The 27360-nt window shown below is 44.2% G+C and overlaps 3 protein-coding genes across 9 annotated transcripts; 1 reads left to right on the top strand and 2 right to left on the bottom strand.

Moving 5' to 3' along the window:
• Nucleotides 1–91: 91 nt before the first annotated feature.
• LOC124061324 (uncharacterized protein C3orf20-like) lies at nt 92–8997 on the bottom strand. Of its 6 annotated transcripts, none has more exons than XM_046393006.1 (18): nt 8872–8997; nt 8698–8792; nt 8133–8602; nt 7199–7255; nt 7016–7115; nt 6004–6201; nt 5737–5886; nt 5202–5322; nt 4426–4551; nt 4175–4336; nt 3827–3998; nt 3326–3533; nt 2520–2591; nt 2033–2390; nt 1621–1737; nt 933–1075; nt 550–666; nt 92–372 (listed from the first exon to the last, which is right to left on the bottom strand). In XM_046393006.1, exons 1-18 carry the CDS (start codon nt 8929–8931, stop codon nt 363–365), a joined length of 2736 nt encoding a protein of 911 aa, XP_046248962.1. In that variant the 5' UTR covers nt 8932–8997; the 3' UTR covers nt 92–362. The 6 variants fall into 6 exon arrangements, with proteins under 6 accessions (XP_046248962.1, XP_046248965.1, XP_046248963.1 ...); XM_046393009.1 differs by having other exon boundaries at nt 4217–4336; XM_046393007.1 differs by having other exon boundaries at nt 4426–4556; nt 5207–5322.
• Nucleotides 8992–16556, top strand: LOC124061328 (methionine aminopeptidase 2-like). Its single transcript, XM_046393018.1, has 11 exons — nt 8992–9824; nt 10622–10720; nt 10936–10998; nt 11638–11740; nt 12066–12227; nt 12499–12680; nt 12912–13006; nt 13775–13871; nt 13960–14063; nt 15591–15706; nt 15828–16556. The coding sequence occupies exons 1-11, from the start codon at nt 9650–9652 to the stop codon at nt 16078–16080; spliced, it is 1449 nt and encodes a 482-aa protein (XP_046248974.1). The 5' UTR covers nt 8992–9649; the 3' UTR covers nt 16081–16556.
• Nucleotides 16557–16797: 241 nt separating this feature from the next.
• Nucleotides 16798–26791, bottom strand: LOC124061326 (netrin-4-like). Of its 2 annotated transcripts, none has more exons than XM_046393013.1 (10): nt 26362–26791; nt 25592–26151; nt 22998–23270; nt 21865–21991; nt 21435–21623; nt 20450–20657; nt 20194–20306; nt 19974–20042; nt 18912–19085; nt 16798–18524 (listed from the first exon to the last, which is right to left on the bottom strand). In XM_046393013.1, the coding sequence occupies exons 1-10, from the start codon at nt 26420–26422 to the stop codon at nt 18382–18384; spliced, it is 1917 nt and encodes a 638-aa protein (XP_046248969.1). In that variant the 5' UTR covers nt 26423–26791; the 3' UTR covers nt 16798–18381. The 2 variants fall into 2 exon arrangements, with proteins under 2 accessions (XP_046248969.1, XP_046248970.1); XM_046393014.1 differs by having other exon boundaries at nt 25592–26148; nt 26362–26790.
• Nucleotides 26792–27360: the final 569 nt, after the last annotated feature.

The following is a 27360-nucleotide window of genomic DNA, read 5'->3' as shown; positions in this document are numbered from 1 at the left end:
ATCCTGTAACTTCATCACCAGGTTGATTAGTCATTCATCATTAAAGGAAACCTGACAAACAAGAAGGAGATGAAAGAAGACACAGCACCCGATCGTTTGGTGTTTTTATTAACTTTGCTCCTGCTCATGGAAATACTGTGAAAACAAACACAGATTTTTCCATTGGCTGTTCAGATGAGATGAAAAAGGTGCCATTCTGCATAGTGAACAAATGAGGTGTTTCGTTGAATATTAACCTAAAGTTGATGCACTTTGGAGGTTGTTTTTTTTAATGACTAGAGCATATTCAGTGTGCAATAACAGTGCTGGAGTCTTGATATGAGAGTCTCGCTGTCTGTTGGCATAACTCCTCAGGAACATGATTATTTTTTTCTGTTCAGGACAGAGAACATTAAACAGGTGACCCAGTCAAATATCCTTAACACCAGCAGGGTGAAAGTCAAAGGCAGAACAAGATTAACAAGAATGCATCACTTATAAAAAACACTATGTATTGTGAGTTTTGGTAATTTACAGGAAACTGTACAAAACAGTCATTCAGTCACGTACCTCTCATTGCCTACTTCCTTTCTCGTTGAAAAAGCTGGTCTTGTGTCATCCCCTCCTTTTAGTGATGTCGTTTGTGAGATGTGCGCATGTGTGGCTGCGGGGATTTTCACTGTATCACTGCAAGGAAAGGACAGAAAACTATATGAGCAGATTCAAAGCAGTAAACTTAATTAAATCATATTCTGTATGTCTTAAATGTATGTCAGTAAAACAACCAATCTGTGCTTTTCATTTAGTTTACGTGTGGCACAAAAATGTTTGATGATCAACTTATTTATTTCTTTTACATTCACCTGATATCACTGGGCAGTAATGGGAGTGAACTGCAGTGATGTTTCTTACATTTAATCAGTTTCATGCTGGTGACTGTGGTGCAGTAGTACCTGAACTTGTAGTCTGAAGGGAGGCTCACACCTAATCTGTAGTCTCCCCTGGTTCTGGAGATTTGCTTTTGAAGGTCCCTGACTGAGTAGCTGTGACCACCGAATATGTAGCCAACAAACAGCAGCTTCCCTCTGATGTACATCTACCACATGAACAAGGGAAACTGATCAAGTGGTTTGCCCAACCTTGGTGATTTTATCTTTTCACAACGCAAGTCATAGCAGACCTGCGGATATTTTTTAGGAGGAACCTGCGATGCGTGTATGTGGTCTCACAACAGCTGCTTGCTCTGGGTTTCTGAGTAGGCCTATTGGACTAATGTATTTAAGCTCAGTTGTTTCATGGCATCATGATTCAAGTCAATTCAGTTTGATTTATGGGCTGACAGAGGGATTACATGTTCATGTTCATTACTTTCCAAGCAAAAATCACCAGGCATTAGTAAGTAAGAAGCATCATCCTCCACTACTTGTCAGTCTGCAGCGCTTTCATAATAAATGACCAGGTTTCTTTGGAAAGGATAGCACCTTACTGCATCCCCACCCACTACCAGCCCTCCACATGCTACATGCTATCTGCCTCCTCTGCTTCGGTCAAGCACTGCTGCTGCCACCCAGTGGGAGCAATGAAAGCATGCACTGAGCAGAGCCTGCAGCCTTTGGCCAAGCCTGCAGTGGGTTTACTGACCAGGACCATCCCAGGAGCGGCATTATGTCGCTGCTGCAGCAGGACGTTCTCCGCTCCGCAGCTGGGATTCCCTGTTGACATTTCGTACCTCACCAGGCGAAACGAATCCATCTGGCACTAGACAAAAAGATAAACTGTTACAGACTGTACAAAAGCCTGCTGACTGTAGTTTGACTTTTGCTTTTGAAAAGCTGTGTCGTCACTATCAAAATTAGTTTCTGCACATTTAGCGTACTTGTCGATCTTGTATACTTGACATTATTTTAACTACCGTGCTACAACACACACGTGATGCACACACTGCATATCAGAGGTTGTAATCATGCTTGGTTGAGTGTACATACAGTATACAACAGGTGACCAAAATCCCATTTTTTTGTGTGTTTTGGTTCTTTTGTCACAGCACTCACACCTGAGTACACGGTTTTGTTCGGTGCTTGTTCCTCCTCCTGTAAAGCTGCTCCAGCACATCCTTATGGCATCCTGCTTGTGTGTTGTCTGGTCGGTGTGGCGAAGTCACACACACCACCAGGATCTGTTGACTGTGTGGAGGCTGGCCCATTATGAAGGTATCATACTCCAGGTCTGTCAGAGCTGGCATCAGTGTAGCGCTGCAGCAGCACCGCCTGCGTCCCCCCTCCCCCAGCAGAGCAGCTCTCAGCAGAGCAGGGCACGTTGTGATGGGGGAGGAGGGGGTGAACAGCGGCGAGGCCGGACAGCGGGTGACAACGGAGGGCTGCAAATCTGGACTGTTTGGAATAATCACTGACCTGGCAGCGTGAGGGTGAAAGCGAAGCTGTCATTGTAAATAAACTCTGCTGTAAATGTCATTTTCTCCACAATAACTTGTGACTGATTTTTTAATGGTCGTGTCTGTCAGCCGCACAAGAGATTCATACTTAAGTTGTGAGATGTTGCCATGAACCTGAAGGGGTCCTATCTGTGTGACACAGGAGCCCTGTTTTGGCATCCTGGCAACATATGGGTAAAAACAGCGAAAGTGTCCTTTATCAGGGCTTACATACAGCAATGCAGCATCCATTTGTGTGAAGTCTGGCAGAGCTCAAACACTTGAGACTGATCAATAAACAGTGTGTTTCTGTCACTATTACAAAATCAATCACTGGCTTCTGGAGGCTGCTGTTAAGGGCTGAGCAGACAGGTGTTTTAAAGCTTCTTCACTGACAATAACTTCCTGCTGTGGCCAAAAACAAAAGATGAGGAACAGATACCTAAACAATGAGCTGAAAGTCTTCAAACGCTCCGTAAAGCCGAGGGGAGCAGCAGATTCGGGTGGTAAACCCCCTTTCTGCATAAACTGGATAAGATAAAGAATTGCAGTTGCTTGTTATGAAAATCCTCCAAAATTCACCGAATCAGCAGTCGCCAACGAAACCTTTCAACCTCCCAACAGCTGGTTCAGGCACTGTTACTTATATAAGATATAATTAAAATTGTGCCTCCTTCAAATTGCAGTTTAAATATAACATCTATGAACCTTTCAGCCCTGCAGTCATGTCTTTCTAACTCCATGCGTACGCTCACAGCAACTCTTTTCTTGCCAAAGCTCCTTCAGACATCACACAACTGCTTTCTGTTTTCACAGACTGTGTGCTACATGATTAGTTACTTCGACATGTTAAACTGTTGGAGCAGCCCGCTGGACTTTGGTCAAACGTTTTGGTGCGTTGTGTAAAGTCTGTACCTTGGTAGCTTAACATATGAGTCCAGAGGTTTTTCTGCTGGTGCTGACAGATCATGTAACTCCTTCCTGTCCTGCTCGGGCTGGACTGGTCTGAGATCAGCTCGCTCAGGTGAGTTCAGAGAGGGCAGAGCAGCTGGCTGAACCCCTCTCTTCCGCCTGGTCCTCAGTGGGACATCTGGCATCTGCTTCACGTCAGGACATTTGATCCCTGAAGGAGAGAAAGAGGTCACTCAGAAATGCACACAGACAACGAGTGACACGAGTGACCGTGAACAAGATCCTCATGGACCTATTCAATAATGTTGACTTTGCAAGATGAAGCGATACTGTAACTTTTTGTTTCACTGAACCACTCCGGAACAACCTCACCGAGTCAGATTGGCTCAGATTTGAACTACATGTTTTGATAACTCACAATACACATCACACCTACTGGCTGCAGTTTGAGCACGCATTAAACATTTTAGAAAAGACAGAAAGGCTGCTTTCACACATAGGTACCAATGGCTACACGATAATAATCCAGCCAGTCATCCAAGGTGCTTCGAATTTTCTGCTGAAGTCTCTTCAGCTCCATGCCAACACGCCCTCCTCTTCTCCACCGTGTTGACGGCTCCTCCAGCCCCTCCACTTTTCTGACCATCTGGAGGTCCTCTCGGGAGCACACAGACACCTGCCACACATCATTAGCCGCTTGATAGATTATGTGATATAGAGCAACATAATGCATTTAGCAAGCTGTTTTATACAAAGTGACTCAGTGAAGGCATATTCAGAACTTTTAGATGCTCAAAAGTAAACCAAAAGAGTTACAGTAAGAGTATAGTACAGATTACAGTGGTGTCACACCTTCACTGAGATGTTGTCATGTGTCAGTAAAACGTCTCTTACAGGTGTTGGCGTCAAGGTGCGATTACTTTCTAAGACCACAGCAGGGGATTTTGTCCTCCCCGTCAGTATGAAGTCTTGAGCAGCACCAGAGGTAAGCTTTCCTTCAGTCTGCAAACAAGGCTATCAAAGCGGAGTAAACATTACAAATTATAATTGTTTATCATAAATCTGCTTTTCTTTAATCATCTACTTCTTAATCTTGAACTCACTGTGTCCCGTGACTGGTTAATATTAGGCAGGGCAGAAAGAGGAAGCTGAACACTCTTGCTGTTACACCTGAAGCTGAGCATGGCAGAAGTACCACTAAACAGCCTCACGGAGATCAGATCTGACAGCTGTAGGAGACCAAAAAACACACGGACGAGTTTCTTTTAAAATGAAAATAGTGCTGAAATCAGTGCTGTGGGCACAAAGTGTGATGAGTTCACCCAAGGTCACGCCGTTATAAATCCTCCCTCTGTGCCGTCGTCAGCTATGTGTCATACATTTCACATGACGGACTCATTCTAGCTTCTTAGTTCCTCTGACTAACCTTGTCTGAAACATCCTATCAGGTTTAGTCATGTTTTCTTTTTTCATGTTCTTTGTTTCCCGTTTTATGCTGTTACCCGTTTCACTCCTTCCTACTTCTGCCTTTGTGTGTTTTCCCGCCATTTTTGATTGGTGGCCTGATTGGTTTCACCTGTGTCTGGTCTGTTTAGTGTATTTAAGTTGTGCTTTTTCTTCCCTCTGTGCCAGATTGTCGTTGTACTCCTATTGATTGCTATCTTGGACTTTTGACTGATCTTGATTGATCTCCTGTGTAACAAAACCTTTTTTTTATGGTTTAAGACTGTGAGACTTTTATCCAGCTGTGCATGAGAGTCGTGTTCACTGTGGATCTCCGGACTAAACACTGTCACCAAACACATTTCTCTTCTGGACATTCCCTCTGGCCTGTTATGTAGATATATAAAAATTGCAGTAGTCTCAAACATGGCTGCACCTGTATAACAATCTTCTCTCTCACTTTGCGTCCTCTCAGCCACCTCCACTCCTTAGTTGTGTTCCCATGATGGTCGTATGTGAATCCACCGTCCTGATCCCACACTGCTGTAATGGCAGAGCTGGAAGAACAGGAAGGACAGGAAGAATTAGACAATTTATATATGATTAAAACTGTCACACATAAATGATCACAAAATGTCTGCTTCTTGGAGAAAACCCTGTTTTTGTTTTCTTTGGGGACCTGTGATGATATCAATGTCATGTGCCGCAGATATTTGGTATTCCACTATAATGCACTTCCATCATGTTGGTATGACTCACAAAAAGCAGATTTTTTTGTTGAAATGGCGAAGCAGCAGAGGCATAAATATCATGACCTTGTGTGCTTATTACGAGTCAGCCTCCAAAAATACGGGATATCACATTTCCCATAATCATCTGAAGTAGCTGCCCTCATGATAAGCCACCTGAGTAAGAAATCAGTGGAGCCATCCTTTCATTTATTCATTTTCAAATATCCGTCCTGCACTCACCTCACAGGGTGTGTGACAGTACCGTGCCCGAACGCCGTGATAGTCGCCAGGATGACGGGACACCTGCTGTCACTGAACACGTTGGTGTAGAAGCCTCCACAGGGCAGACCCGAGTGGCTCTGGCACACTGCCATACAACCAGATGGGTAGCTGGAAAGGCGGGGTCAAAGGTCAACAGGCCAGCTACAGCGACACATTTCCAATATGCAATACCTGGACCCACAAGAATTAAAACAAATACAAATAAACATGTAGAGACGAGGATACTATATGAACGAGGAGCCGTCGTTGATCCTGCAGTGAAGCTTCTGCCGTGCTGGATTCTGCTGCTTCTCTTCTGGTACTACAGCTGCAGGTTGGGTCTTTCTCCTCGCTCTCCTGTGCTTCTCTTTTGCCTTTGTGTCTTCATAATGATGAACCATGATGAAGGGCTTGTTCAAATCCTCTTCAGCTGTTTGCAGCTTTCTGTGTGGAGATGAAGCAATTTATTATGCTCAAATAACAGATGCTGGAGTTCGAATTTTCTGAAGAGTTACATTGCAGTTTTGAATCACTGATGACTAAATGTAAAATTCACTGAGGATACTTCTCAGCCTACAACTTTGAACTAAATGCTAATGTCAGGATGCTGACAAGCTCTAAGTGACAAGGCTGAAATGTTTAGCAATTCAATTGTCACCAAAGACAAATTTGAGGCTGATCTTCTGGAATAAGGGGGCAGTCGTGGATCAGCGGTTAGGGTGTCGGACCCGTAACCGGTGGATCGCTGGTTCGATTCCCCGTCCCGGTGTCCATGGCTGAGGTACCCTTGAGCAAGGTACCTAACCCCCACTGCTCCCCGGGCGCTGCACGCGGTCGCCCACTGCCCCGGGTTTGCTGTGTGTGTGTGCACGTCACTTGGGTGGGTTAAATGCAGAGAACAAATTTCGTTGGAGTGAGTTCCTTCCAATGACAAGATATGTCACTTTAAATAAGTAGAAATTAAGGCTGAAGAGGGCACAGCATGAACAATCATGGAGTTATTCAAAGTTATTACAGTTATATAATACATATACATGTCTGTGCCAAATTTCATGATAATCCGCCCTGTAGTTATTGAGACATTTCAATTAAAACCACTAATTGCTAGGCGTTGCTAGTAGCAACATTTTGCACCTCTCCACCTAGTAAATGTAGAGATGAATCACCAGATTAGTAAAAAATTAGACCAGCCGATGGCACTTGATCAAACACAGATTTGCTAAAGGCTAAACTCAGCAGGAACAAGTCATCAACGCACTCAGGATTTCTTGCCATCTGCAGTCGCTCTGCTACCCACTGACACAAACCGATCCACTCAGGCTCGTCACAGGAGAGTTGCTTTGGCTGGATGATCCAACCTGGAAAACGAATCACGTCCAGTGAGACAGTAAGACAGCCGACCACACACACCGACACACAATGCTTCAACTCCACGTCTTACCTGGATGTTTACAGCTGCTGGATGAGATGGACAAACTGACGGTGGTGGAGTTGTGAGCTGTCAGTGGTGAGACAATCCATTAATGTATCATGCCTGACATTATTGAATCTGTATGGACAATATTGGCCATATATAAGTCACTAGTGACATCAGAGAACTTAATAATATAACTCAGCAGCTCTGTAACTGATGAACAGACAGCAGTACATCTGTGCCCAGCTGCCAGCTAACATGTCCAGTCTGGTAAACCAATCCTCGAACTTCCTCAAGCTTGAAACCAGAGCTGTCCTCAAGTAGTCAAGCAGTATCAGTCTCATTGTTATTGTCTCCACCTACATTAAAAATGGCATATAGTTCAAACTGGTGGAATGTTAAACTACTCTGTCGATCCTGCCCTAAAGTCTTAATAGTTAATAAATCATTTATTAATGCTCTGTAAGTCATTTGAACAACCTCCTTTCAGGCTGTCAGGTTGTAAAAATCTCAAATCCTCTATAGGTAGCAAGTAATTTATTTCTATCACTACTTGGTGGATTGTTCTAGTGGAAGCGTCCATCATTAATGACTTACTAATGTTCATACCCTAAAGTCTAAAGGGACAGACACGTGACCTTTATTAATGACTTGCTCACTTTCTAATGACGAGCTTATGCACGAGGAAGATAACAAAAGGAGGATTTTTCACAACCTGGCAAAGGATGTCCTCATTTTTCACCTTGAGGTCTTTAATAAATGATTTATTAACCATTGATAAACATTAATCTTTATGAATTAGATCTGCTATTTAACCTCTTTTCCATCTCACAGTTTCCACTTACTATGTCATGACATACCACCTACTGAGTATTTTAGGTATTTTAACTTTTCATTAAGTTATTTCCTTTTCCTGGCAGACGTGGGCTTTCCACCGAACGCGGTGCAGAGATTAATTTACCTCTGCTGTAAGTTTGTTTGTGCTGTTTCACGCGTGGCTTTGAGCGAACAGACTTCTCCACAACACACGAGTTTCTCTCTCCTGCCTCCCTCCCGTGATTGGCGGACACTTGACGGGATGGAGGTTCATCCATCTTCAAGGAACCCGTGGAGTCTCCTCGTTTGTCAGTCTGATCCTGACTTTTCAAATGCACCGCCCCTAAAGTCAGATCCTCCCAGGAGTAATTCAGAATATTTACAATTCCGTGAGGAATACACCTCTTCTCAGCCCAATTATGTTGTGAAAGTAGGCGAGCCAGTTCATTTAATAACTGCGGGGCTGCTCGCTTGTACGCATCCATCCAGCCGTGGTCCTTTGTGGTCGGCGCAGCACCGACAGCAGATGAAGTATCAGGTGTTCCTTCCCCATGTGTTTCACCTGTCCGGGTGAGCTCTTCACTTGTGCCTTCCTTGTTGTCAGTCTTTCGAGTGCTGTGGAGGGGAAAAAATGAGAGTTTTCATGAGACACATAAACGCAAATGTCGAATCATTTGTGGCAATAAGGAAGTTTATTTGCATTGGCTCACCTTTGTAGTGTGTCCTCTGCTGACTGCGCTCCTTCATCTGCCTCATTGAAATAGAAAATACTTCGTGTCCCTTTAATTCTGTCTCGCTTTGTTGGCTGCAGAGGCGCAAATTAGGTGGTTAATATTTTGCTGTTGCTTTGAAACTGCAGTCAGCACAATGAATCATTAGCCTACCTGGTCAAAGAAATACACAGGGCCAGTCCTCAAGCCTGTCAGCGCACCCGAAGAAGTCATTATGTCTTTAAAAGAAAATGTCCTTTAAAGACGCGCAGATAAAACGCAACTCAACACCAACACCAAACTGTGATGCTTTGAAATCCAGCTTGTCCTTCTGTAAATGTGTCTCCGCTCAGTGTGGTGCTGCAGGGCTCGTTGCTTGGATACACACTTCTACACGCGTCTCCAAATTCTCGCGTTATGCACCATTACAGATCGATTCCGGCCATCACAATGAAATGCTCCGTGTGACAATGCAAACGCACAAAACGCTACTCCTCACGAAAACATACAAGGTGATGTGCGTTTGGCAGTGTGGACACACGGGAGAAACGATGCACGGTTTTGTTTTGGGTTTTTTTCTTCTGCGGGCACAGGTGCGCGCACAGACAGGTAACCTGAAACTCGGTGACTGGATGTTCAGAGAAAGTGATGATTCTAGCACACAGTGCGGCGTTTACAGGCCTTGTACCAGGATGTGATGGTCACATAACCAAGCATCAGCCCCCACGCTGCTGTCCTATTACAGTTTGTTCCAAAAATCTAAGATCCCAGCAGAGAGAGAAGGTAAAAAAAAATGTGAATAAATGAAAGTTTTGGCTTCACGGGACAAAGGAGGATCGTCTTCCTCTACTCGGGTCAAGTTGTTGCACAGAGATTGTCTGATGGGTCTTTATTGGCTCAGCGTCGTCCAGCACACTTTTCAGCTTTGACCACTGGAGGCTCTCAGCAGCTTATGCGTCACTACATCTCTCAGTCGCTGATCATGGCGGAGCTTCAGCCACAGCACGAAGTGGAGCCTCAACTTCTCAATGGGGACGACCCGAACGAGGAAAGAGAAGACGCAGACGCCTCGGAATCGGTGAAGAAAAAGAGAAGAAAAAAGAAGAGGAACAAGACCACCGCACCAGGTGAGAAGCATCACTTTGCGGATAGAGAATCGTTGAGAATATAGCGCAAAATTGTCACCTCTGGTGCTACTCGATAGAGCGTCAGATATGCGGGACGGGAGACTTTTCAACCTGGCAGAAGGTTTTCCTGTCCAGCTGTCCCAACTCTGAGCGGCTGCTGCTGGAGCTGCGGGCGCTCATCTGGAAACGGGACTGGACTGTCTCTGAGAGATGAACACCTACACTGATTGAAAGCTCTCATTTGAACCTGTGTGTGGAATGTAATTTTACTCCAGATTAAATATGCTCTGTTTTATAAATCCCCCTCCCCAGCATGCATGAAATTATGCAGGAGAAGTATCCACAGTTTCAGTGCAGTAAGATGACATTCGCTCTTATGCAAAGAAAACAACACACGATGGTAACTGAAACCTTACTGCTGTAATGTGGAAAAATAAAATCTCAAAAAGCGAGTTGAGAATGAGTTCTTGAACCCGCCATAAGTCAAAGGTTGTCCACTCAGCTCTGTCTCTCAAGGGCTAAATGTCATAATGCTGCATGGTACATATGCCCTTGAGGATATTGACTCCCAAGGTATAGAAAGAATTTATGCATGGACCCTGCCAAGTTGAGCTCGTGGTGGATGCACTTTCTTGAGATGACTCTGAACCACAAATAATTCACTCACTGTGTGTGTGTGTGCGTGTGTGTGTTTGCGTGCCTGCGTGTGCCCGTGTATGTGCACGCACATCATCGGCGTACGCTTGCGTGTTCACTTGCACATGCATGCATGGGGTGGGTGGTGTGTGACTTTGCAGCAGGGACAAATGAGGCTGAGGGGGATGGAGACGCCGGAGGTGTTGGTGATGTGACAAAACAGTTGGAGCAGCAAACACTGGAGGAGGATGGAGAAGAAGGTAACTCCTCACTACCACCATCATCATCATCATCATCATCTGCAGTGGGGTTTGTGCTTAACTTTAAGCTCCTGAAGATGCACAGTAACATTCAGGTGGTCACATCTGCAGTGTGATATCTGATTTTCAGTAGCACAGTGGGAACTGTGCCGGAGCCGCCTGTCGATATTTCCCACTTTACAAAACTGTACTGAAACTAATGATGCTTTCAACAGATGGGGATGAGGGAGAGAACTCAGGTGGAAAAAAGAAGAAGAAGAAGAAAAAGAAGAAAGGATGTAAGCCCCTTTTTTCCTTAGTAGTGCAGCAAATGCGTCTCTACAGTCTACAACAGATTGCTCTTTGGCAACTGCTGTTTGTGCTAAATTCACATTGACTCGATTCAGAATTAAATTCACACCGCAGTGACAGGGTGTTTGTTATCACAGAGGCGCTTCAGATTTTACAGACAGGCGCTTTGAAGTGAATCCACATCGTGAACTGACTGCCATCAGAATCATCAGGTGAACACAACAGGTGCACAAAAGCAGTTTGACTTGGTTAATTAGTGTCGTGAGAGTTACATGATGCAGCACTGTCGGGGGAGCTGTTGGACAAAATGTGACCGGACCTTACACGTAGAGCAGATGGCATGGAATAAATGACAACATAAACATACAGTGCAAGTGTTACAATGTCGGGCGAGCAATTCTAAATGATGAGCTACATCTTTATAACCCATTATACGATACTACAAGTGCTTTCATTTTGCTACCGACCCTTCCAGCAGCTTAATTCAGTGGGTAGTTTCACGTAATCAGATCTGTAAGCCAGCAGCGACTGTCTAGCTAAGTTAAAATGTGAATGCCACGAACATAGGGAGGATGACTTGTGTTTTCTTTTTCCTCTGCTTCTCCTTCTCTCTATCTGGGCCACAGTGAAGGGACAGACTGACCCTCCCTCAGTTCCTATTTGTGAGCTCTATCCCAACGGAGACTTTCCGAAGGGAGAGGAGTGCGAATATCCACCATCGAAAGACGGGTGTGTGACCTCCGCATCGTCCCTCACACTTAGCAGTGATCATCCACTGTGTGACATGATTTGGGGTTTTTTTTTAGGTCTCTCTGCTTTGCTCTTTGTTCGTATAAGACAATATGATGAGGTACAGTGTTTAGCGTGTGGTTTACTTTCTTCTTTAGGAGAAAGTGAATAAACTTTATCAAGATTTGGCTTCAGCTGAAATGTATCGACATTGCTTGAACCCCTGCAAAGTTTCACTGGTGTCTTATCTTCGCTACATCTATTTGTGTAACGGGAAAATAATGAGTGTCTCTTCTCTGCGGCGTGCCTGTCTACCTCCCGCCAGGCGCAGTGCAGCGTGGCGAACCACCAGCGAAGAGAAGCGGGCGCTGGACAGGGCCAATGAGGAGATGTGGAGTGATTTCAGGCAGGCAGCCGAGGCCCATCGGCAGGTCCGCTCGTATGTCAGGAGCTGGATCAAACCGGGGATGACCATGATTGACATCTGGTGAGACATGCGCTGAAATAATGTCCTTCAGCCCCTTTTAATGGACTTAAATCTTGGCTGCTCATACCTGCCAGGGTTCATTTGAATCTGAGTTTGACATGATTTCAGCATGTCTTTTCCCAGCCAGCGGGAAACTGTTTTAAAATTATCAAAGAAAGCAGGAGATCTGCTTTTTGGTTTTCACCTCTTCTGGATGCCTTACTTGCCCTGACAACAGTCTCATTGTTCCCGTCATCCCTTGTCCCTTTGTGCTGTTTGCTGCCTCTGACAGTGAGAAACTGGAGGACTGCTCCAGGAAGCTCATCAAAGAAAACGGGCTAAAGGCAGGCCTGGCCTTCCCAACCGGCTGCTCAATCAACCACTGTGCTGCCCACTACACCCCAAACGCGGGAGATCCCACTGTGCTGCGCTACGACGACATCTGCAAAATTGACTTTGGAACGCACATCAACGGTGAGACCTCACTAATAAGTGCTTTATGCTTTTATGCTCTGCCATTTCACACTTGCATTCATTATGACAAGGTAGAATGACGATTGTATAATAATTATTACTGTCAGTAATAGGATGGTCTTGTCAGTTAATTTACTTCCGCTGTTTTTGATGAATACATGTGGAATATTTCTGCGCACCTGATCACCTGATATAAACTGTGATGAATAACCAAACTTTTTGGTCTTACAGGTCGAATAATAGACTGTGCCTTCACCGTCACTTTCAATCCAAAGTTTGACAGGCTGCTGGAGGCTGTGAGAGACGCAACAAACACTGGCATTAAGGTAACGCAGTTCTTCTCCTCATCCACACTTTGGAGCACTTTTACATAAATATTCATATCTCGAGTGTCGTTTATTACAATTAAACGCCTAAAATGATGAAAGGGTTTTGTTTTATCTGGCTCCAATGGTGGAGTAAACTCCTCAGTAAGTTAATGTGATGATAAATGGCACAGCTTATAGAAATTAGTACAAAAAATACAAAAAGTATTTTGGTCACAATAAATGATGAAATACAAAAATTACATCCAATCAGGTCAGATTCAGGAACGGTTCACTGAAGCAGTCACTATACAGATTCTCATATGAAAAGGAGCTAATGATCACATGTTGGTTTTTTAAAGTACCAACTGCCTGTCAAGTAGATATTATGATATCTTCAGTGTAGGGTTATTCATGAACATCTATTAATTTATTGGCATTTAGCTCCATATTTGTTCCTTATCCACGGGTTAAGTACACAGGAGTTTGTGTACTTTTACTGTAAAGCTTAGAAATAAGAGACATCACAGAACGGGCGACAAACGTTAGCGGCTATCCAGAAAGTCTGCGTGTGATTAGAGCTGCGTGTTGGCTGGAATCTGGTGATACAATATGTAGTAGGGTTATGAATCAATATATTGCGATTATATTTCGATACTGTATGCAAGACGACGTATTGTTTTGATAGTGCTTTTGTTAATTGATTGGTTTTGTTCTGTTACACCCATCTGTGAGAGTGTGAATGCAGTGCTGTGTACTGATGTGAGCGTAAACACTTCTCTGTCTCAGTTTGCAGGGATTGATGTGCGCCTGTGTGATATTGGTGAGACCATTCAGGAGGTCATGGAGTCTTACGAGGTGGAGATAGATGGGAAGACATATCAAGGTAATGTGAGGTCGTTTATCTTTTCCTCGTGTGCAGGTTCAGCGCTGCTTCCTGTTTATTAAACCTCTGTGTGGTGTCGTCTTTACAGTGAAGCCGATCAGAAATCTCAACGGCCACTCTATTGGACAGTACAGGATACACTCAGGGAAGACAGTCCCTATTGTTAAAGGCGGCGAGGCCACGAGGATGGAGGTTTGTGCAGCACCTGACGACAGCTTACTCACTTCAACTTCAAGTATCATTTCGTCTGAGCCGAGGGTGGATGTGACTACATGCTGGAGCACTTTTTACTGGAGCGTTTGAAATTAAACCTTTATTAGCTGCTTGACCTTGCATATAAATAAGCTCTTTTTAATTCTTTAGTGTAATTGGAAAAACGTGGCTGGTTAGGGTTACGGCAGGTATGGAGTCGTGTCCCAATTCACCACTTCAACAGCTTCTTAGTCACCCTCATCAGCACTTTAATTACACCTTTAATGGAATTAGCAGCTGCACCGCGTAGCAACACGTGTTTAAACTCCAGCCGCTCATTTCACCCTTCGCACTGAATTGTAGGCATCCACAATTCATTAACAGGCCCTTACTTCACCAAGGAGATTCATTGCTTTGCATCTTTCATTTCTTGAAACGACACTGAGATCCATGCCCGCCTCACACCCGCACAGCTGCAGCACATGACATGACTGTATTTCTGAACTGAACATTTTAATTGGCAAGTTGCTGTGTTAAGCTTTTTACCTGATGGTTCCAGGAGGGTGAGGTGGGGGTGGAGGTGGGGGTGTTGCTGATGTGGCAGCTTTGTGTGTTGCATTTTTTGCTGAAGTGTGTTGGTGTAACAGGGCCATTACCCTCTTTGTGATCAGAGAGCGCACGGCTGGAGTAGCAGCTGGGCGTGCCATGGGGCCGCTAGCACTTTGACTGATTATCGGTGCAGCGAGAGAGGGTGTCGCAGTGTTATCAGCTAATACCACAGGGACTAAAACAACAGCCACGAGCTGATAGAGACACAAAACGCCAATGAAACCCAGCCAATCAGCTCGCAGGAGGCTCTGCTCCAGTCAATAGACTACACATGAATGTCAGCTTTGCCGGCATCTTGAGGTTTTTGTCGCTCCTCTGCACCAATGACAGACCTGATACATTACATCTTTGGAGTTGTCTGTACAGATGTGTGTGAAGCATCCACGTGTTAGAATTTGTAGCTTCTTTGCAGCAGCATCCATCTTCGAAGCATTGTAGTTCACTGAAAACTCATCTCTTCTGTTATTGCTATTGAGCTTCAGGTGATTGTCGCTGCACCATCTGACAAAGCGCTTTTTCAGTCCTCTGTGCTCCTCTATAAAATATAGTCTAGTAAGTGTAAGTGAACAAAGTGTGTTCCTCACTGGAATTGCTTTACTGGAATCTTACATGTCAATATAGTCATACCTTCCATTGCTCTGAGAAAATACTCTTAATACCTTTTATTAAACTCCTCCAAAGCCTTAAATACAGATATTATACAATTCCGGCAGACATGGATATAAACTGCAACCTGACTTATTTTGTGCTAGTTTCATTTGCTTTCAGTTTATCTGATATCTACTCTGTCCTGCATGAAAGTGTTAGACACAGTTTGATAACTTGACCTTCTCCTGGCTATAAAAGACTCTATATTCTACATTTTACAACCAGATAAGTGTTTTTTTGTTTGATTGTTTGTTTGTTTTTGCCTCTCAGGAAGGTGAAGCTTATGCTATTGAGACATTTGGCAGCACAGGAAGAGGTGCAGTCCACGATGACATGGAGTGCTCACATTACATGAAAAACTTCAACGTGGGACACGTACCGATAAGGTTGGCTCTGCTGTGTTATTCTCTAAAAATTATTTACAGGTTGAGGTTTGTAGGTTTGCTCTAAGAAAAAAGAGATGCGTTTTAGTTTACTGTTAATCTCACCGTTGACTCTGTGTTGCAGACTTCCAAGGGCTAAACATCTGCTGAATGTGATCAATGAGAACTTTGGGACCTTGGCATTCTGCCGCCGCTGGCTGGACCGCCTGGGCGAGAGCAAGTACCTGATGGCGCTGAAGAATCTGTGTGACCTTGGCATCATAGACCCTTACCCACCTCTCTGCGACATCAAGGGCAGCTACACCGCCCAGTACGAGCACACCATCCTACTCAGGCCCACCTGCAAGGAGGTAGTGAGCCGTGGGGACGATTACTGAGCATGCGCCAACAGTCAAGGCGAACCAGGAGGAGCATGGCAGCTCTGAGACAACAAACCTCCGCTGACTGAAAGCAAATATGCAATATTTCTCTGACCTGAATTTCCACTGCTTGAGTACCCTTAGGTGATTATTCTAGTAAGAGCAAAAGACTTGTGCCATGGCAGTAGCTTATTAGTACCTTTTTTTCCCCTAAAGGATGGGGTCAATAGACAAAAGGGCATATCTTCAAGAAATGTAGTGTCATTTTAGTCATATTTTCATGTGCTGCTTTTAGGAAATATGCAAAAGAAAAGATGTTCAAAAAAAGAAATCATGCAAAAAAGGTTTTGAGCGAACACCTATGCTATGCTTCATTGCTTTCTTAAGGCCTTGTGAGGAAAAAGCAGCTGCTATGAAATATTTATATTCCTATATTTCTTTGCTCTGTTTTAATTTGAGGCAGTTTTATAAGAAATAAATTGTTATAAATCTTGCATCGATTACCGTGTACACATTTAGAAAGGCTTGAGAGTTCAGCCTACTCATTTACATAACCAATAACGGATGTTGCAAACGTGTATTTCTCTCCTCTAACCAAAGGAGGGCGGCACTAAAACACGGGTCCAACATAAGTTAGCCACCTCAAAACAAGTTGTTACAGTAAGACACATTAGGCTATTCATAGCTCTAATGTTTCAGCACCATTTAACAAAATAGACCTTTCCCAGAGGCATTAAGAATGAGCACACTGACATGTCATTTATGAAGTTCAGATGAAAAAAAGAACTTACAGGAAGCACAGAAATAGCATTACAAACATCACATTGATGGCAGAGTACATTCATGCGCCCCAAGTCACCACTTTGTCCTTTACAAGAAAATCCAGCACATTTTCTCTTATTTTGGTAAAGTCTTTGGGACAAGGACATGGGCGGTGATGTCATGGCTGAGGAATGCATCATTTCTCCTCACAGAGTTTGTCCTTATCCTTTGAGACAGCAGATCACGACTATTCTTAACTGGGACTGGCTCAAAAATGACCTGTGGACTTTGGATGTGATACACTGTGATGTCAATGAATACACAGGCTTTTAATACGTATTTATTTTGGGGCAGCAGGAGTCACAGGCCAAGTAGAAAAGCATATGTTAAGACAGTCTGCACTCCTCTTTTTTTTCTCACTCTCTCTCTCTCTCTCTCTCACACACACACACACACACACACACACACACACTGACTCCCACTGAGTCAGGTTCAGAGAGGCCTCCTCAAGTGAATCCTCCTCATATGGAAGCAGGCCGTGCGAAGACAGCAGAAAATCCTTCCAGAATCATGTCGGACTTAAGCAGCCTGACGGTGATGCATTTTTGTGAGTGAAGCAGCTGTAAGAGCCAGCTCAATCCTGACTGTTTTAGTCAGTTGATTGCACTCCAGACCAGAGAGGGTGGAGCTGAGTGTTTTGCCCTCAGCAGACAGCAGGCAGGTGAGTGTGGTGGAGCAAAGGGGAGCTGTTCAGATCAGGCTGTCTGATTCCTTTAATGTTTTTTTTTTTTCATCTTCTCCACCTGATCCAGGAGTTACTTGTTCTGACCTGCACACTCCCAAGCCCCCCCCCACCACCACCACCACCACCAAGGACATCAAGCAAATGCACCCATCCACTCACACATACTGACACTGCATTCTGATGTTGACTCATTTGTGATTTATCGCCAATATCTGCGAGTCGACAAAGATAATTCAGTCTGCACCTTTGTAAGATTTCAAAGTAAACAGCTCCCAGTGAAACTGATACAGAAGGACGAGACTGCTTTGGCTCATCAGCTCTGACGGCATCTTTGGCCAGCAAATAAAGTACAACTGTGATTTAACGTGTATTCCTTATTGTTTTACAATGTGGACAAAAATATATGGGCTGAAGAATATCATACAGTAACACAGGAATGATATCAACCTTTTGTCTTTGGCCAGATGAAAGTCTTTGCAGCTTGCTTTGTTCTCTTTGATTCTTAAGTCACTGTAGCTCTGAAGAGGTACATCATGTGCTCATCTCTATCACAGTTCAACGACCACAGCATCCTGGCATTGCAGCTGTTCCTTGGGGCCGCGGATTCCACTTTGGAAACGGAAGAAATAGTGAAATCCCTGTGGCATATGTGGGGTTTTGCTTACATTTTTAGCATCCAAGCAAAAGGCCTAATTGAGACCGTCCCCCTGTTCATTTTGCACGTGCCTTCACTGATCCAACAACCCATCTGTATGTTGCAGATGATCCTCCACCTGTCCATCACTCTGTCTTTCGCAGTTCTTGACGAAACCCTACCAGTGGCCACAGTCTTTTCTGAGCATGTGGAGGAATTTGCGTCCCAGGCTTGACTTCCACGGTCTAACCAGGCTTTTGGTGTTGACCATCAGTCGGCCGGTCTTCCAGTCCTCATGACCAGCCACAACATATTCAGATCCTGGAGAGGAGAGACAGCAGAAACATACCTGAGAATGTTCATAAAGTACAAGGAACAGGAGAGAAAGCACCTTATGCAAAAAGAGAACACATGATTATATAACTATTAATTGAATGATGAATGTTGCCAGAAAGTATTATTGTGTATTGTGTGTGCTAGATGTGAAATAGTCTCCTAACAGAGAGGTGGCTCTAATCTTTAAGCTGTAAATGTTGCTTCTAAATGAGTGATGCTACGAGACTGGCATCCACTCAAACTCTCCTCGTGCAGCAACGAAGATCCTCTATTCAGCACAAACTGGCAGATTGTCCACTAAAGAGTCAGCTAATTTAAAAGCTTCTGCATTGTGAGCACTAAAGTTACTCATTGGAAGTGGCTGTAGCTGACCTGGATTGAGGATGGGACAGGTACAGCCTTGGACAGTCCAGGACTCTGGATAAAGAGTGACTCTTCCCCTCTGGATCTTCATCTGAGGGTTCTGGTGCAGGACCTTCTTGACCTTGACCTCAACCTCCGCATGGGAGCCTTTATCATGAGCTGACATGACCCTCACCACCAGCACTGCCAAAGCAACACAAAGAGTCATTCAACAAGTTAGCAGCCTGCCATCTTCAAAACACAAAGTATAAGTACTGACTTTACACATCGTAAACGTGCAATGTTTTGCACCAGGGGACATTTTTAAGGAGAACTCTGCCAATTTTATATATCCAAATTAGTTTACTGGTACTACGAGGAGAACTACCAAGCCTTCAATGTGAGGAGGGACTGGAGGAGCTTTTTGAGAGTTGGGAGATAATGGGAGTGTGATGTCAGCTACATTTATTTTCTCAGCTGGTGTTTTGGAAACTGAACAAGGTTGACAGAAAGCCTTCCTTTTAAACTGGAGGGCATGAAATTTCAAAGATGTGGTCCTTTACGGGGCAGGGACTGATATGCTATTGAGTCGTAACATGGAAATTGAGGGATGCATGTTTTGGCTTCTGCCACATCAACTTTAACCATTCATTTTATGATAACGTCAGCACCACTTTACCAAAGCTTTGGTATTACTTGTTTAAAGTCACAATATGGAGTTTTTAACCACTAGATGTGAGTGATACGATACACATAACTGCCAATGGTTTCCCAATACAAAATCTCTGCTCTGCAAATTTGTTTATGTGGGAGAAAGTGCATTCGACACATTTGACAAGCCTCAAAGATACACTCGTTTTGCGTTTTGTTGATACCAAATGTAAACAGAAACTTTGTCTATAAGAACACTCTCCTTTAAGGAATCGCCACACAGGATATCAAAGTGGAGCAACGAGAAGCATTTTTCAACATTCAGAATTTCATCATGTCCAGATCTGATGGGTTTTAAACAGCCACAGACTCCATTATGTTGCTGAATGGCCACATGCTCACACAATACCGAATCAATTCCCTCTTTCAAAGAGCACTTACCATAGTCATATTCTGCAGCACAGAACAGTTTAGGGCTGCCAAGGTTTACCTCTACACACTCACATTTCTCTGAAAAAATGAAACATGAATATTAAGATTCATATTGTGAATATCATATCTTTATTGTGATGTATAGATTTCAAGATCAGAACAACTGTGTTTTATCAGTGTGGCTTGATGAGCGCGCAGTGTATCAAGTGTGATATGACCTGTGACTCACCAGAGTGGTGCAGTGCAGAGAAAAGCTCCTCTACCCTAAAGAGTGCCGTCTCACTATTATTGCTGCTGTGTCCCATGTGGCCAGTGGCTGTATAGAAGACCTCCACATCTGAGCTGTGCCGCAGAGGTAAAACAAGTCAGAGGCAGGGCTCCACTCGGCGTTAATCATCCAGAATGCACTCTGCCTCAACACCGTACATCACTTACAAACCCAAGAATGAGTACATATGGATATGGGATTAAGTCTTGGCGCTCACCCAGAAATGCAGTCACCGGTGTAGGGGTCACAGTCCCCTGTACAGTCACATGGACGGCAGCCATATTCATGAAGCCCCCAGTATCCCAGCATGCAGCTGTCACAGCGGGGGCCCCCGACACCGGGCTTACAAGTGCACTCTCCACTGGTAGGGTTACACAGAGTGCTACCTCCTGAGAGGACAGAGCCTACAGGGTGGCAGGAACAGGCTGCAGAGGAGATGGATGACAGAACAAGAGAACTGCATGTCAACATCTATGTTTGTATGCCAAAAGACGTGTCTCCTTTGCTGGCACATACCTACAAGCACTCAGTGTACATTACAAGCCTGCCTGTTTTCAGAGGACAAACACATTTGGAGAAGCACAAACAAACATAATTAGAGTATACAAACTGAGCTCCCACGGCAATAAAAAACTTATATGTACTTTATCATCTTCCTGTAACAAGTGACAAGCTGGGAGTGTGTACTCATCAAGCTTTAAGCAGCGACAACAAACAGAAAATCCCTCCCTTTCTACGCTGTAAGACCTGCTGCCTGGTGGTCGCTTGTGATGACAAATGATTTTTGTTACAGACTTGCTTCATCTGTTTCCAAAAATGGCATGTTTGTCCTTAAAAAATGCTGCAGCATGCCTGGCGGGGGGAAAGGGCAAGAATTGGAAAAATGTGCTCGCATGGTCCATGGGAAATTCCTCCATTGTTTGCAATTACAGTCACATTCCAAAACAGTGCGGTCGCCGTCATTCCTGCTAACGAGCAGAGTAGAGTGATCTAACTGTCTCAGCCCTGGCAGGTCTCAGAAAGGTGCGTGAGGGGAAACAGACTTATCAAAGACATCAATCTGTTTTAATCTGGAGGGTCTACAGGAAAATCAAATCTCCATTACTGTCCTGAAAATATCAAAGGCTGCCCCTCTTAATTGGAATTCTCTGCTGGCATTCATCCAGACAGGAAAAAGAGAGTTACACTCTTAAGGGCCTTACGTTTGCAGGAGTCAGGGGCAGTTTTCGGTAGGCTGGGGTCTCTGAAGAAGCCTGTCTTGCAGTTCTGGCAGTGGCGGCCCTCTGTGTTGTGCTGGCAGGCGTCGCACACGCCGCCACTTCGCCGTCCCGTTGCAAGCCACAATCCACGACTGAAGTGACAGCTCTTGGCGTGACCGTTACACTTGCACTCTGGTTTTAGACAGACACGTACAGTCAAGAGAGGTTTTTCTGTGCCCAGCTTGAACTTCCAAAGCCCTCATGATGGCAACTTTCACAGGAGCTGACATAAAAAGAGGAGCTGCTCTTTCATTCATCTTGCATGAGCGTCTCAAAGGTTACGTGTGATTTATGAGACTAAATCCATTTTCGAGATAAGTCTGCATGCTGTGTGTTCTACTACTGCATTTGACTCTGTTGCTCCATCACTCACTCTGGCACTCATGCGGTGTCCCTGTGATGCCGTTGGCTGCCTGCCAAGGCTGGTCATTGTAGAGAGGTGCACAGCGCTCGCAGTGGTCACCGGCTGTGTTGTGTCTGCACACACACTTTCCATGGACCTGCAAACATCACAGACAGAAGATTATTTGGAATTTCACAGTATCTGTAGGGAACTTGTGAATGTGAAGGAAAAATGCTTCAAGAGAAGTGAGCAGGTTGGTCACTGCAATATACTGTAAATGGCTTTACACTGTACGATACTCCAACTGTTCTTTGAGTTGCTGTATTTTTGAGAGGGTTTTCTTTGTGTTTCTCTTGAACTGTTAATTGTTTTGAGGTGTTTATCACCCTGGGCAGGTTGGATGGATAGCCACACCTGTCATCACACAGCCTGTCATCAGTCGACTGGTGTATATAAAGGGTGTGGTGACCATTTTAAAACATTTTAGCCCGATGAAAATCCAACTGGGATCAAAACATTATCCACTTAGATAAATTTGTGGTTTGCAGTCAGTGTGCAGGCGTTACTCTTTCCACTGATGCTGATTTCTAACAGTGTTGCATCTACTTGTCATGTGTGTAATACTTCTTAAGTATTGCAACATACTAACAGGTACGTGCACAAGTACAGTGGTTACACACTGTGCAGCTTAATGCTGCCTGTGTAACATGTCTGCACCCCCTTAGAGCATGTTGGAATTAAAAAAGTGCTTCTCTTCTCCATTTACAGTAAAGAGAATAACATGACAGAGACTGGATTGTTAAAGCATTAGGCTGAATACCATAATTAAGGTTTTCCACATCCACAAATCCCTGTAATGGTAGGTAAAGCTGTGGCCTAATATCCAGTCTTCACTGCAACCTTCAGATTGAGCAGCACATACCAGCATACAGCTGAGTAACAAGGGAGTGGTGGGAACAAAACCCCAAACCCTCTACTCCCAATCTCACCACATAAAACAAATAAAAACGGAGACAAAATGAACCCATTGGCAGACTTCAGCGTGACACAACATCTCTGTAAGTTTTCAAAACAGAACAAACTGTGCAAGGGCTTTTCCTTGGTGGAGTACTGTGCACCTGCAACTTGTGTAGGCTCACAAAGTGCAGCTCAAAATCACTCACCATGTTACTGGGCTTCTGTTGGCTGGGTTGGTAGCCCCTGGCCGGCACACAGTGCTCAGCATGTCCATTGCAAAGGCAACTGCCCTTAACAATGAAATCATAGATTGCATAATGGTCTGTGGGGAGGAGAGCAGCACCAGGATGTTTGGCCTGGCAGGGACATGGCTGCCGCTGCAGCAGACGGACTCTCAGGTTGGTGATCATGAGTTTGTCCTGGGCAGCTGATCCATAGGGATCCACTGAGTGCCAGGGCGACAAGGCTCGATAGATCACCTGCAGATTGAAGTAGAAGATACATACAAGAAAATCTCTCAAAGTCTGTTACTCACTAACAAGTGTAAAACCTGATCTTAGAGACACTGACAGACCATGACGAAAACATAAATCATGTCAGTTTCTCTTTTTTCTTGGTCTGCCAAACAGGCATCTGGTTTGCCTTTCATGCTCCTCAAATAGCTGCTATTCTAGGAAAACCAGACCAGCTCCAATGTAAACATGGACAAATGGTTCTTGTTCTCCTTAATTAAGTTTTGTTGAATGTTGATCCTTCAGATACACCCTCTCTGTCTTTATATAAAATCTAAAAATAAAAACATGGGTTTCATGTGACATTAAAAATTTGTAAACCATTACATCCAAGAGCCCTCACCTTTGCTGAAAAAAGCTTTCATGTGCCATTTTAATTTTATACATTGCAGACCATATTTAATACCTCTTGCATTGTCTGTTTCCAATGTACACACAGAGAGATTTAATTCTGCATCATATTGAAAATGCATTCAGACATCATGTGGTTAATGATACAGAACAGATGTTAACAAGATTCACTCCATAATCACAGCACTTGACAAATAAGCCAATTCTGATTTGCAATGAGAACATTTCACTTGCGATGACCGATAAGTATACTTCAGCTCATTACTACAGTCAGAGAGTTTAAGTACATGATGTTTGCAGTATTACTTTGTTCCCGAAACTCTCAACATTTTCACACAACATTTTGGGGATGTCTTCGCATGTTTAGCAACAGAGACACTAATTATAAAGGGTGATGGGCTTACGCGAGAGAGTTGACATACTGTAGCACTGCAATTATGAGCTCAGTCAAAGCCATATGTTCATTCAGACGTTTAACCAGAACCTCCCAATGGTGGTCTGAAGCTCTCTGGAGCAAAACAAACCTTTATTGTCCAGTGAGTGTCTCTCCTTAACACCATCAGCATGAATGAAGACTCTGCTCATGAATTAACTATAGGCACTCATCTGGCCCAGACCTCCCTGTGATGATACAGCAGGTCCAAAAAAATGCTTTGAGGGAACATAAGAGGTAAAAGTGAACATTGCTATTCTAGCTGTGCGTGTTAAAGCAGGCTTAGTTTCCACAGCCCATCGGAGGAGATCAGTTTACAAAGCGTGGTCGTCTGCTTGTTCAGTGGTTGGTGTGATATCAGTTTGTAGTGCATCCTGGTGCCAATAAACGGACAACAAAAGCAGAGCAGATGGTGAGTGTTATAGCTGTGAAGTGCTGCAGGAATGCCTGTCTGGCAGCTTGTTTTGATGTGATCACTGTCAGATTCCTGTCCAAAACCGAAAATCTTTCTCCTTCAGTACTTTTCTCTGAGCAACAACGTCCTCCTCACAGTGATGAGTCTTCAAAATAAGAGCTTTCAGGTTAGGACTGAGTGGTAATTCTACACTATTCTCCACAGGATTTCTGTCAAATCATATTGTGAAGATATGATCATATCATGTCATTGATTTTCCAAATCCAGTTGTTCAATAGATAACTAAAGAACACATTTCTTTGTACTGAATTTGATAATTTTACAGATTACGGTATATGATATTATTAATACATGGTTACAATTTATCTAGAATTGTGTCATCCTGGCTTTCCACACTGTCATTCTACAAAGTTAGTCTGTTTTGTACAAACAACATCTATTGCGTGTCTGCACATTCTCTTCCTGATGTTTCTTCAATTTCTGGCCCTGTTACAAGGTTATTAAGGAGGCTCTCCCTGATCTGAATCAGGGGTCTACGGATGCAGGGTATCATATGCTGTACAGATTGCGAAGATTTGTGTGGGAAATTTGTGAACTGTTATATTGGGTTGTATAAACTAAACTGGCTTGGCTTGGCTTGCATTTTCCATATTAAAATATAGATCAGTATTGAAAAGATATAAAAGTAATACTAATTTCCCTCATACTGAAGAGCTCTAAGGATAATCACATGAAGTACAGGCACTGTAATCTTTGTCTTGTGAGTACTGGTATGTCAAAGCTTTGAAGTTTAATAACTCTGCCCAGGTAGGACTTTATAGTGCCAGAGGCGTATTTATATGAAAAGGTGTCAACTTTCATAATAACAAACACTGTGAGGATTTGACTTAACGCCTACAGCAGTTGATACTCATCCAGGGGTGGATCTACAGGAAGGCATGGCGGGGCTGGGAGGGGGTCAACTGACTGGTGATGCACTCTTCGTGGTATGTGTGCTCTCCCTTCATTGTCAGTTTGAGGAAAGTAACTTAACGTTTCATTCAGCAAAACGACATGCTTGTTGTATTTTTACTGGGCCACCGTACTCACCTCTCCTCTGGTACAAGGAAAAGCTGCGGAATACTTGGAGGTGCAAGTTGCTCCACTCTCCCCGACTGACGACCCCTCTGCCAGAGCAAACGTCTCCTCGCAGTCCCTGGCAAAATACCTGAGGGCCTTCCATGTGTGTCCGTGGTCTTGGGATCGCTCCAGCACCATGGCAGAGGGGCGGGGTGAGCGAAACACCAGGATAAGGTGGGTGAGGAGGAACTCCGTCTCCAGGTCGAGCTGGAGCGTCTCCCCCTTCACGCCCTCTGCAGACTGCCACCAAGTGCCAGGGTAGCGGAAAGAGGAGTCGCTCATGGCAGAGGGAGGGTGCGCCTGGCTGGGGATAGCAGAGTTGCACTTGCTGCATTTCGCTGCCGAGCATGTCTCCCTGATGCGGGGGGCAGCAGTCTGTTTGTAGAAGCAGTATATGTCCGAGGAGTTGGAGCCGCAGACCGACTGGGTCCTCAGCACTCGACCCTGGGCCAAGTTGCCCATTCGGGGGTTGCAGGCTCGGCCGGAGCAGCGGCTCTCTGTAGCCGGACCTTTGGCTTTAGAAGTTTCTGCTAAGAAAAGGTTAAGAGGATGAGAGAATTGCCTCTATGGGCATATAAATGTATATTGGGCTACTGCAAATACCAGCTTCCACTACTATGATGCTGTGACGCATGTGAATACAACGCTTCCCAAAACAGCACGTGAAATACCTGCTTAACTCAGCCACATATTCATAAAGTGCGTGCGTAAAAGTCGCAAAGCCACAAGTTCAAACTCACCGGCTGAGAGAGGGGAGGATGCGCACACCGAGACAATGACAAGTAAAGTCCACAGTCTCATCCTGAAGGAGTTGGGTGCACCTCTACATAAAGTCACCTGTCTTATAGTCCCCCAAAACGCAGGAACAACTTGATCCGATGATATCCAGAGGTTAATAATCCAACCTGTCCGATATGAAGCGACTACGGACAAACTGTAACACGACGGACTGTTATTTTCTGTCTGTCATGGTGTAGAAATTCTTCAGCAGAGTTAATCCGTATTACCCGAGAACTCCACAGTCATTATCCTAAGTCCATCCCACGCACCTCAGGCTTCAGTTTGTTGTGGAGAGTTCATTGACATTTGTGAATATGAAGAAGCTGGCACCGCCCTCTTCTTGTCTTTTCCCAGAGCCCTCCCACTCTGATTCCTAAAATCAGACTTTGCAAAAGGAACAAGAACATCAAAACCTTCTCTGGGACACCTTTTAGTATATAATGTTCATTTAAAGGGGATGATTTTCAGAAAGTATTGATTAAGATTATTACAAGGGTGATTTCACTTTTCACCATTAATGAACAATCACCTACCTTACACATGGACACTTTTCACTTGTATTAAATCCATATTTTACCCTACAGCAGCATTATTTATTCATTAATTTATTTATTCTCTCACTAAGCACCCATAATGGAGAAATTTATTGTCATAAGTCTTAGAGTAGAAAAGTTCTGGTGTAAATTAATAATAACTGAGACATTTAGATTGCCCCCACAAACCACCCAGGCACTTGAGCGCTGATCGACAAGTGTGTGTCATTGTGCTGCATTCCTTCCACATATCACCACTTGTTTCTAACTGCCACTCATTAACCACACTTTACTTGCTTCGTCAGACAGACAACAGCCCTGGACCTGAGGGGTCGCGCAACCCTTGACCCCAATAATCATCAAATTGCACACTTCTTTTTTTTAAAAAACAGTGACATCACCTCATTGTGACAAAAAAAAAACAAA

Source organism: Scatophagus argus, chromosome 7 (genome assembly GCF_020382885.2).
Source record: "Scatophagus argus isolate fScaArg1 chromosome 7, fScaArg1.pri, whole genome shotgun sequence".
Taxonomy (NCBI): Eukaryota; Metazoa; Chordata; class Actinopteri; family Scatophagidae; genus Scatophagus; species Scatophagus argus.
Note: the sequence above shows the minus strand (reverse complement) of the source record. Positions and strands in the feature narration are given on the sequence as shown.

What these genes read in the sequence shown, in the direction of transcription:
- LOC124061328 (XM_046393018.1), top strand. Translation starts at nt 9,650, where the DNA reads ATGCGTCACTACATCTCTCAGTCGCTGATCATGGCGGAGCTTCAGCCA. An exon ending in AGATGGGAAGACATATCAAG is followed by an intron (nt 13,872 to 13,959) that starts GTAATGTGAGGT and finishes TCGTCTTTACAG; the next exon opens with TGAAGCCGATCAGAAATCTC. An exon ending in GTGGGACACGTACCGATAAG is followed by an intron (nt 15,707 to 15,827) that starts GTTGGCTCTGCT and finishes TCTGTGTTGCAG; the next exon opens with ACTTCCAAGGGCTAAACATC.
- LOC124061324 (XM_046393006.1), bottom strand. Translation starts at nt 8,931, where the DNA reads ATGACTTCTTCGGGTGCGCTGACAGGCTTGAGGACTGGCCCTGTGTAT. An exon ending in GCAGAGGACACACTACAAAG is followed by an intron (nt 8,603 to 8,697) that starts GTGAGCCAATGC and finishes TCCCCTCCACAG; the next exon opens with CACTCGAAAGACTGACAACA. An exon ending in TTAACCAGTCACGGGACACA is followed by an intron (nt 4,337 to 4,425) that starts GTGAGTTCAAGA and finishes CCGCTTTGATAG; the next exon opens with CCTTGTTTGCAGACTGAAGG.
- LOC124061326 (XM_046393013.1), bottom strand. Translation starts at nt 26,422, where the DNA reads ATGAGACTGTGGACTTTACTTGTCATTGTCTCGGTGTGCGCATCCTCC. An exon ending in TTCCTTGTACCAGAGGAGAG is followed by an intron (nt 23,271 to 25,591) that starts GTGAGTACGGTG and finishes TTCAATCTGCAG; the next exon opens with GTGATCTATCGAGCCTTGTC. An exon ending in ACCGGTGACTGCATTTCTGG is followed by an intron (nt 20,307 to 20,449) that starts GTGAGCGCCAAG and finishes TCTGCGGCACAG; the next exon opens with CTCAGATGTGGAGGTCTTCT.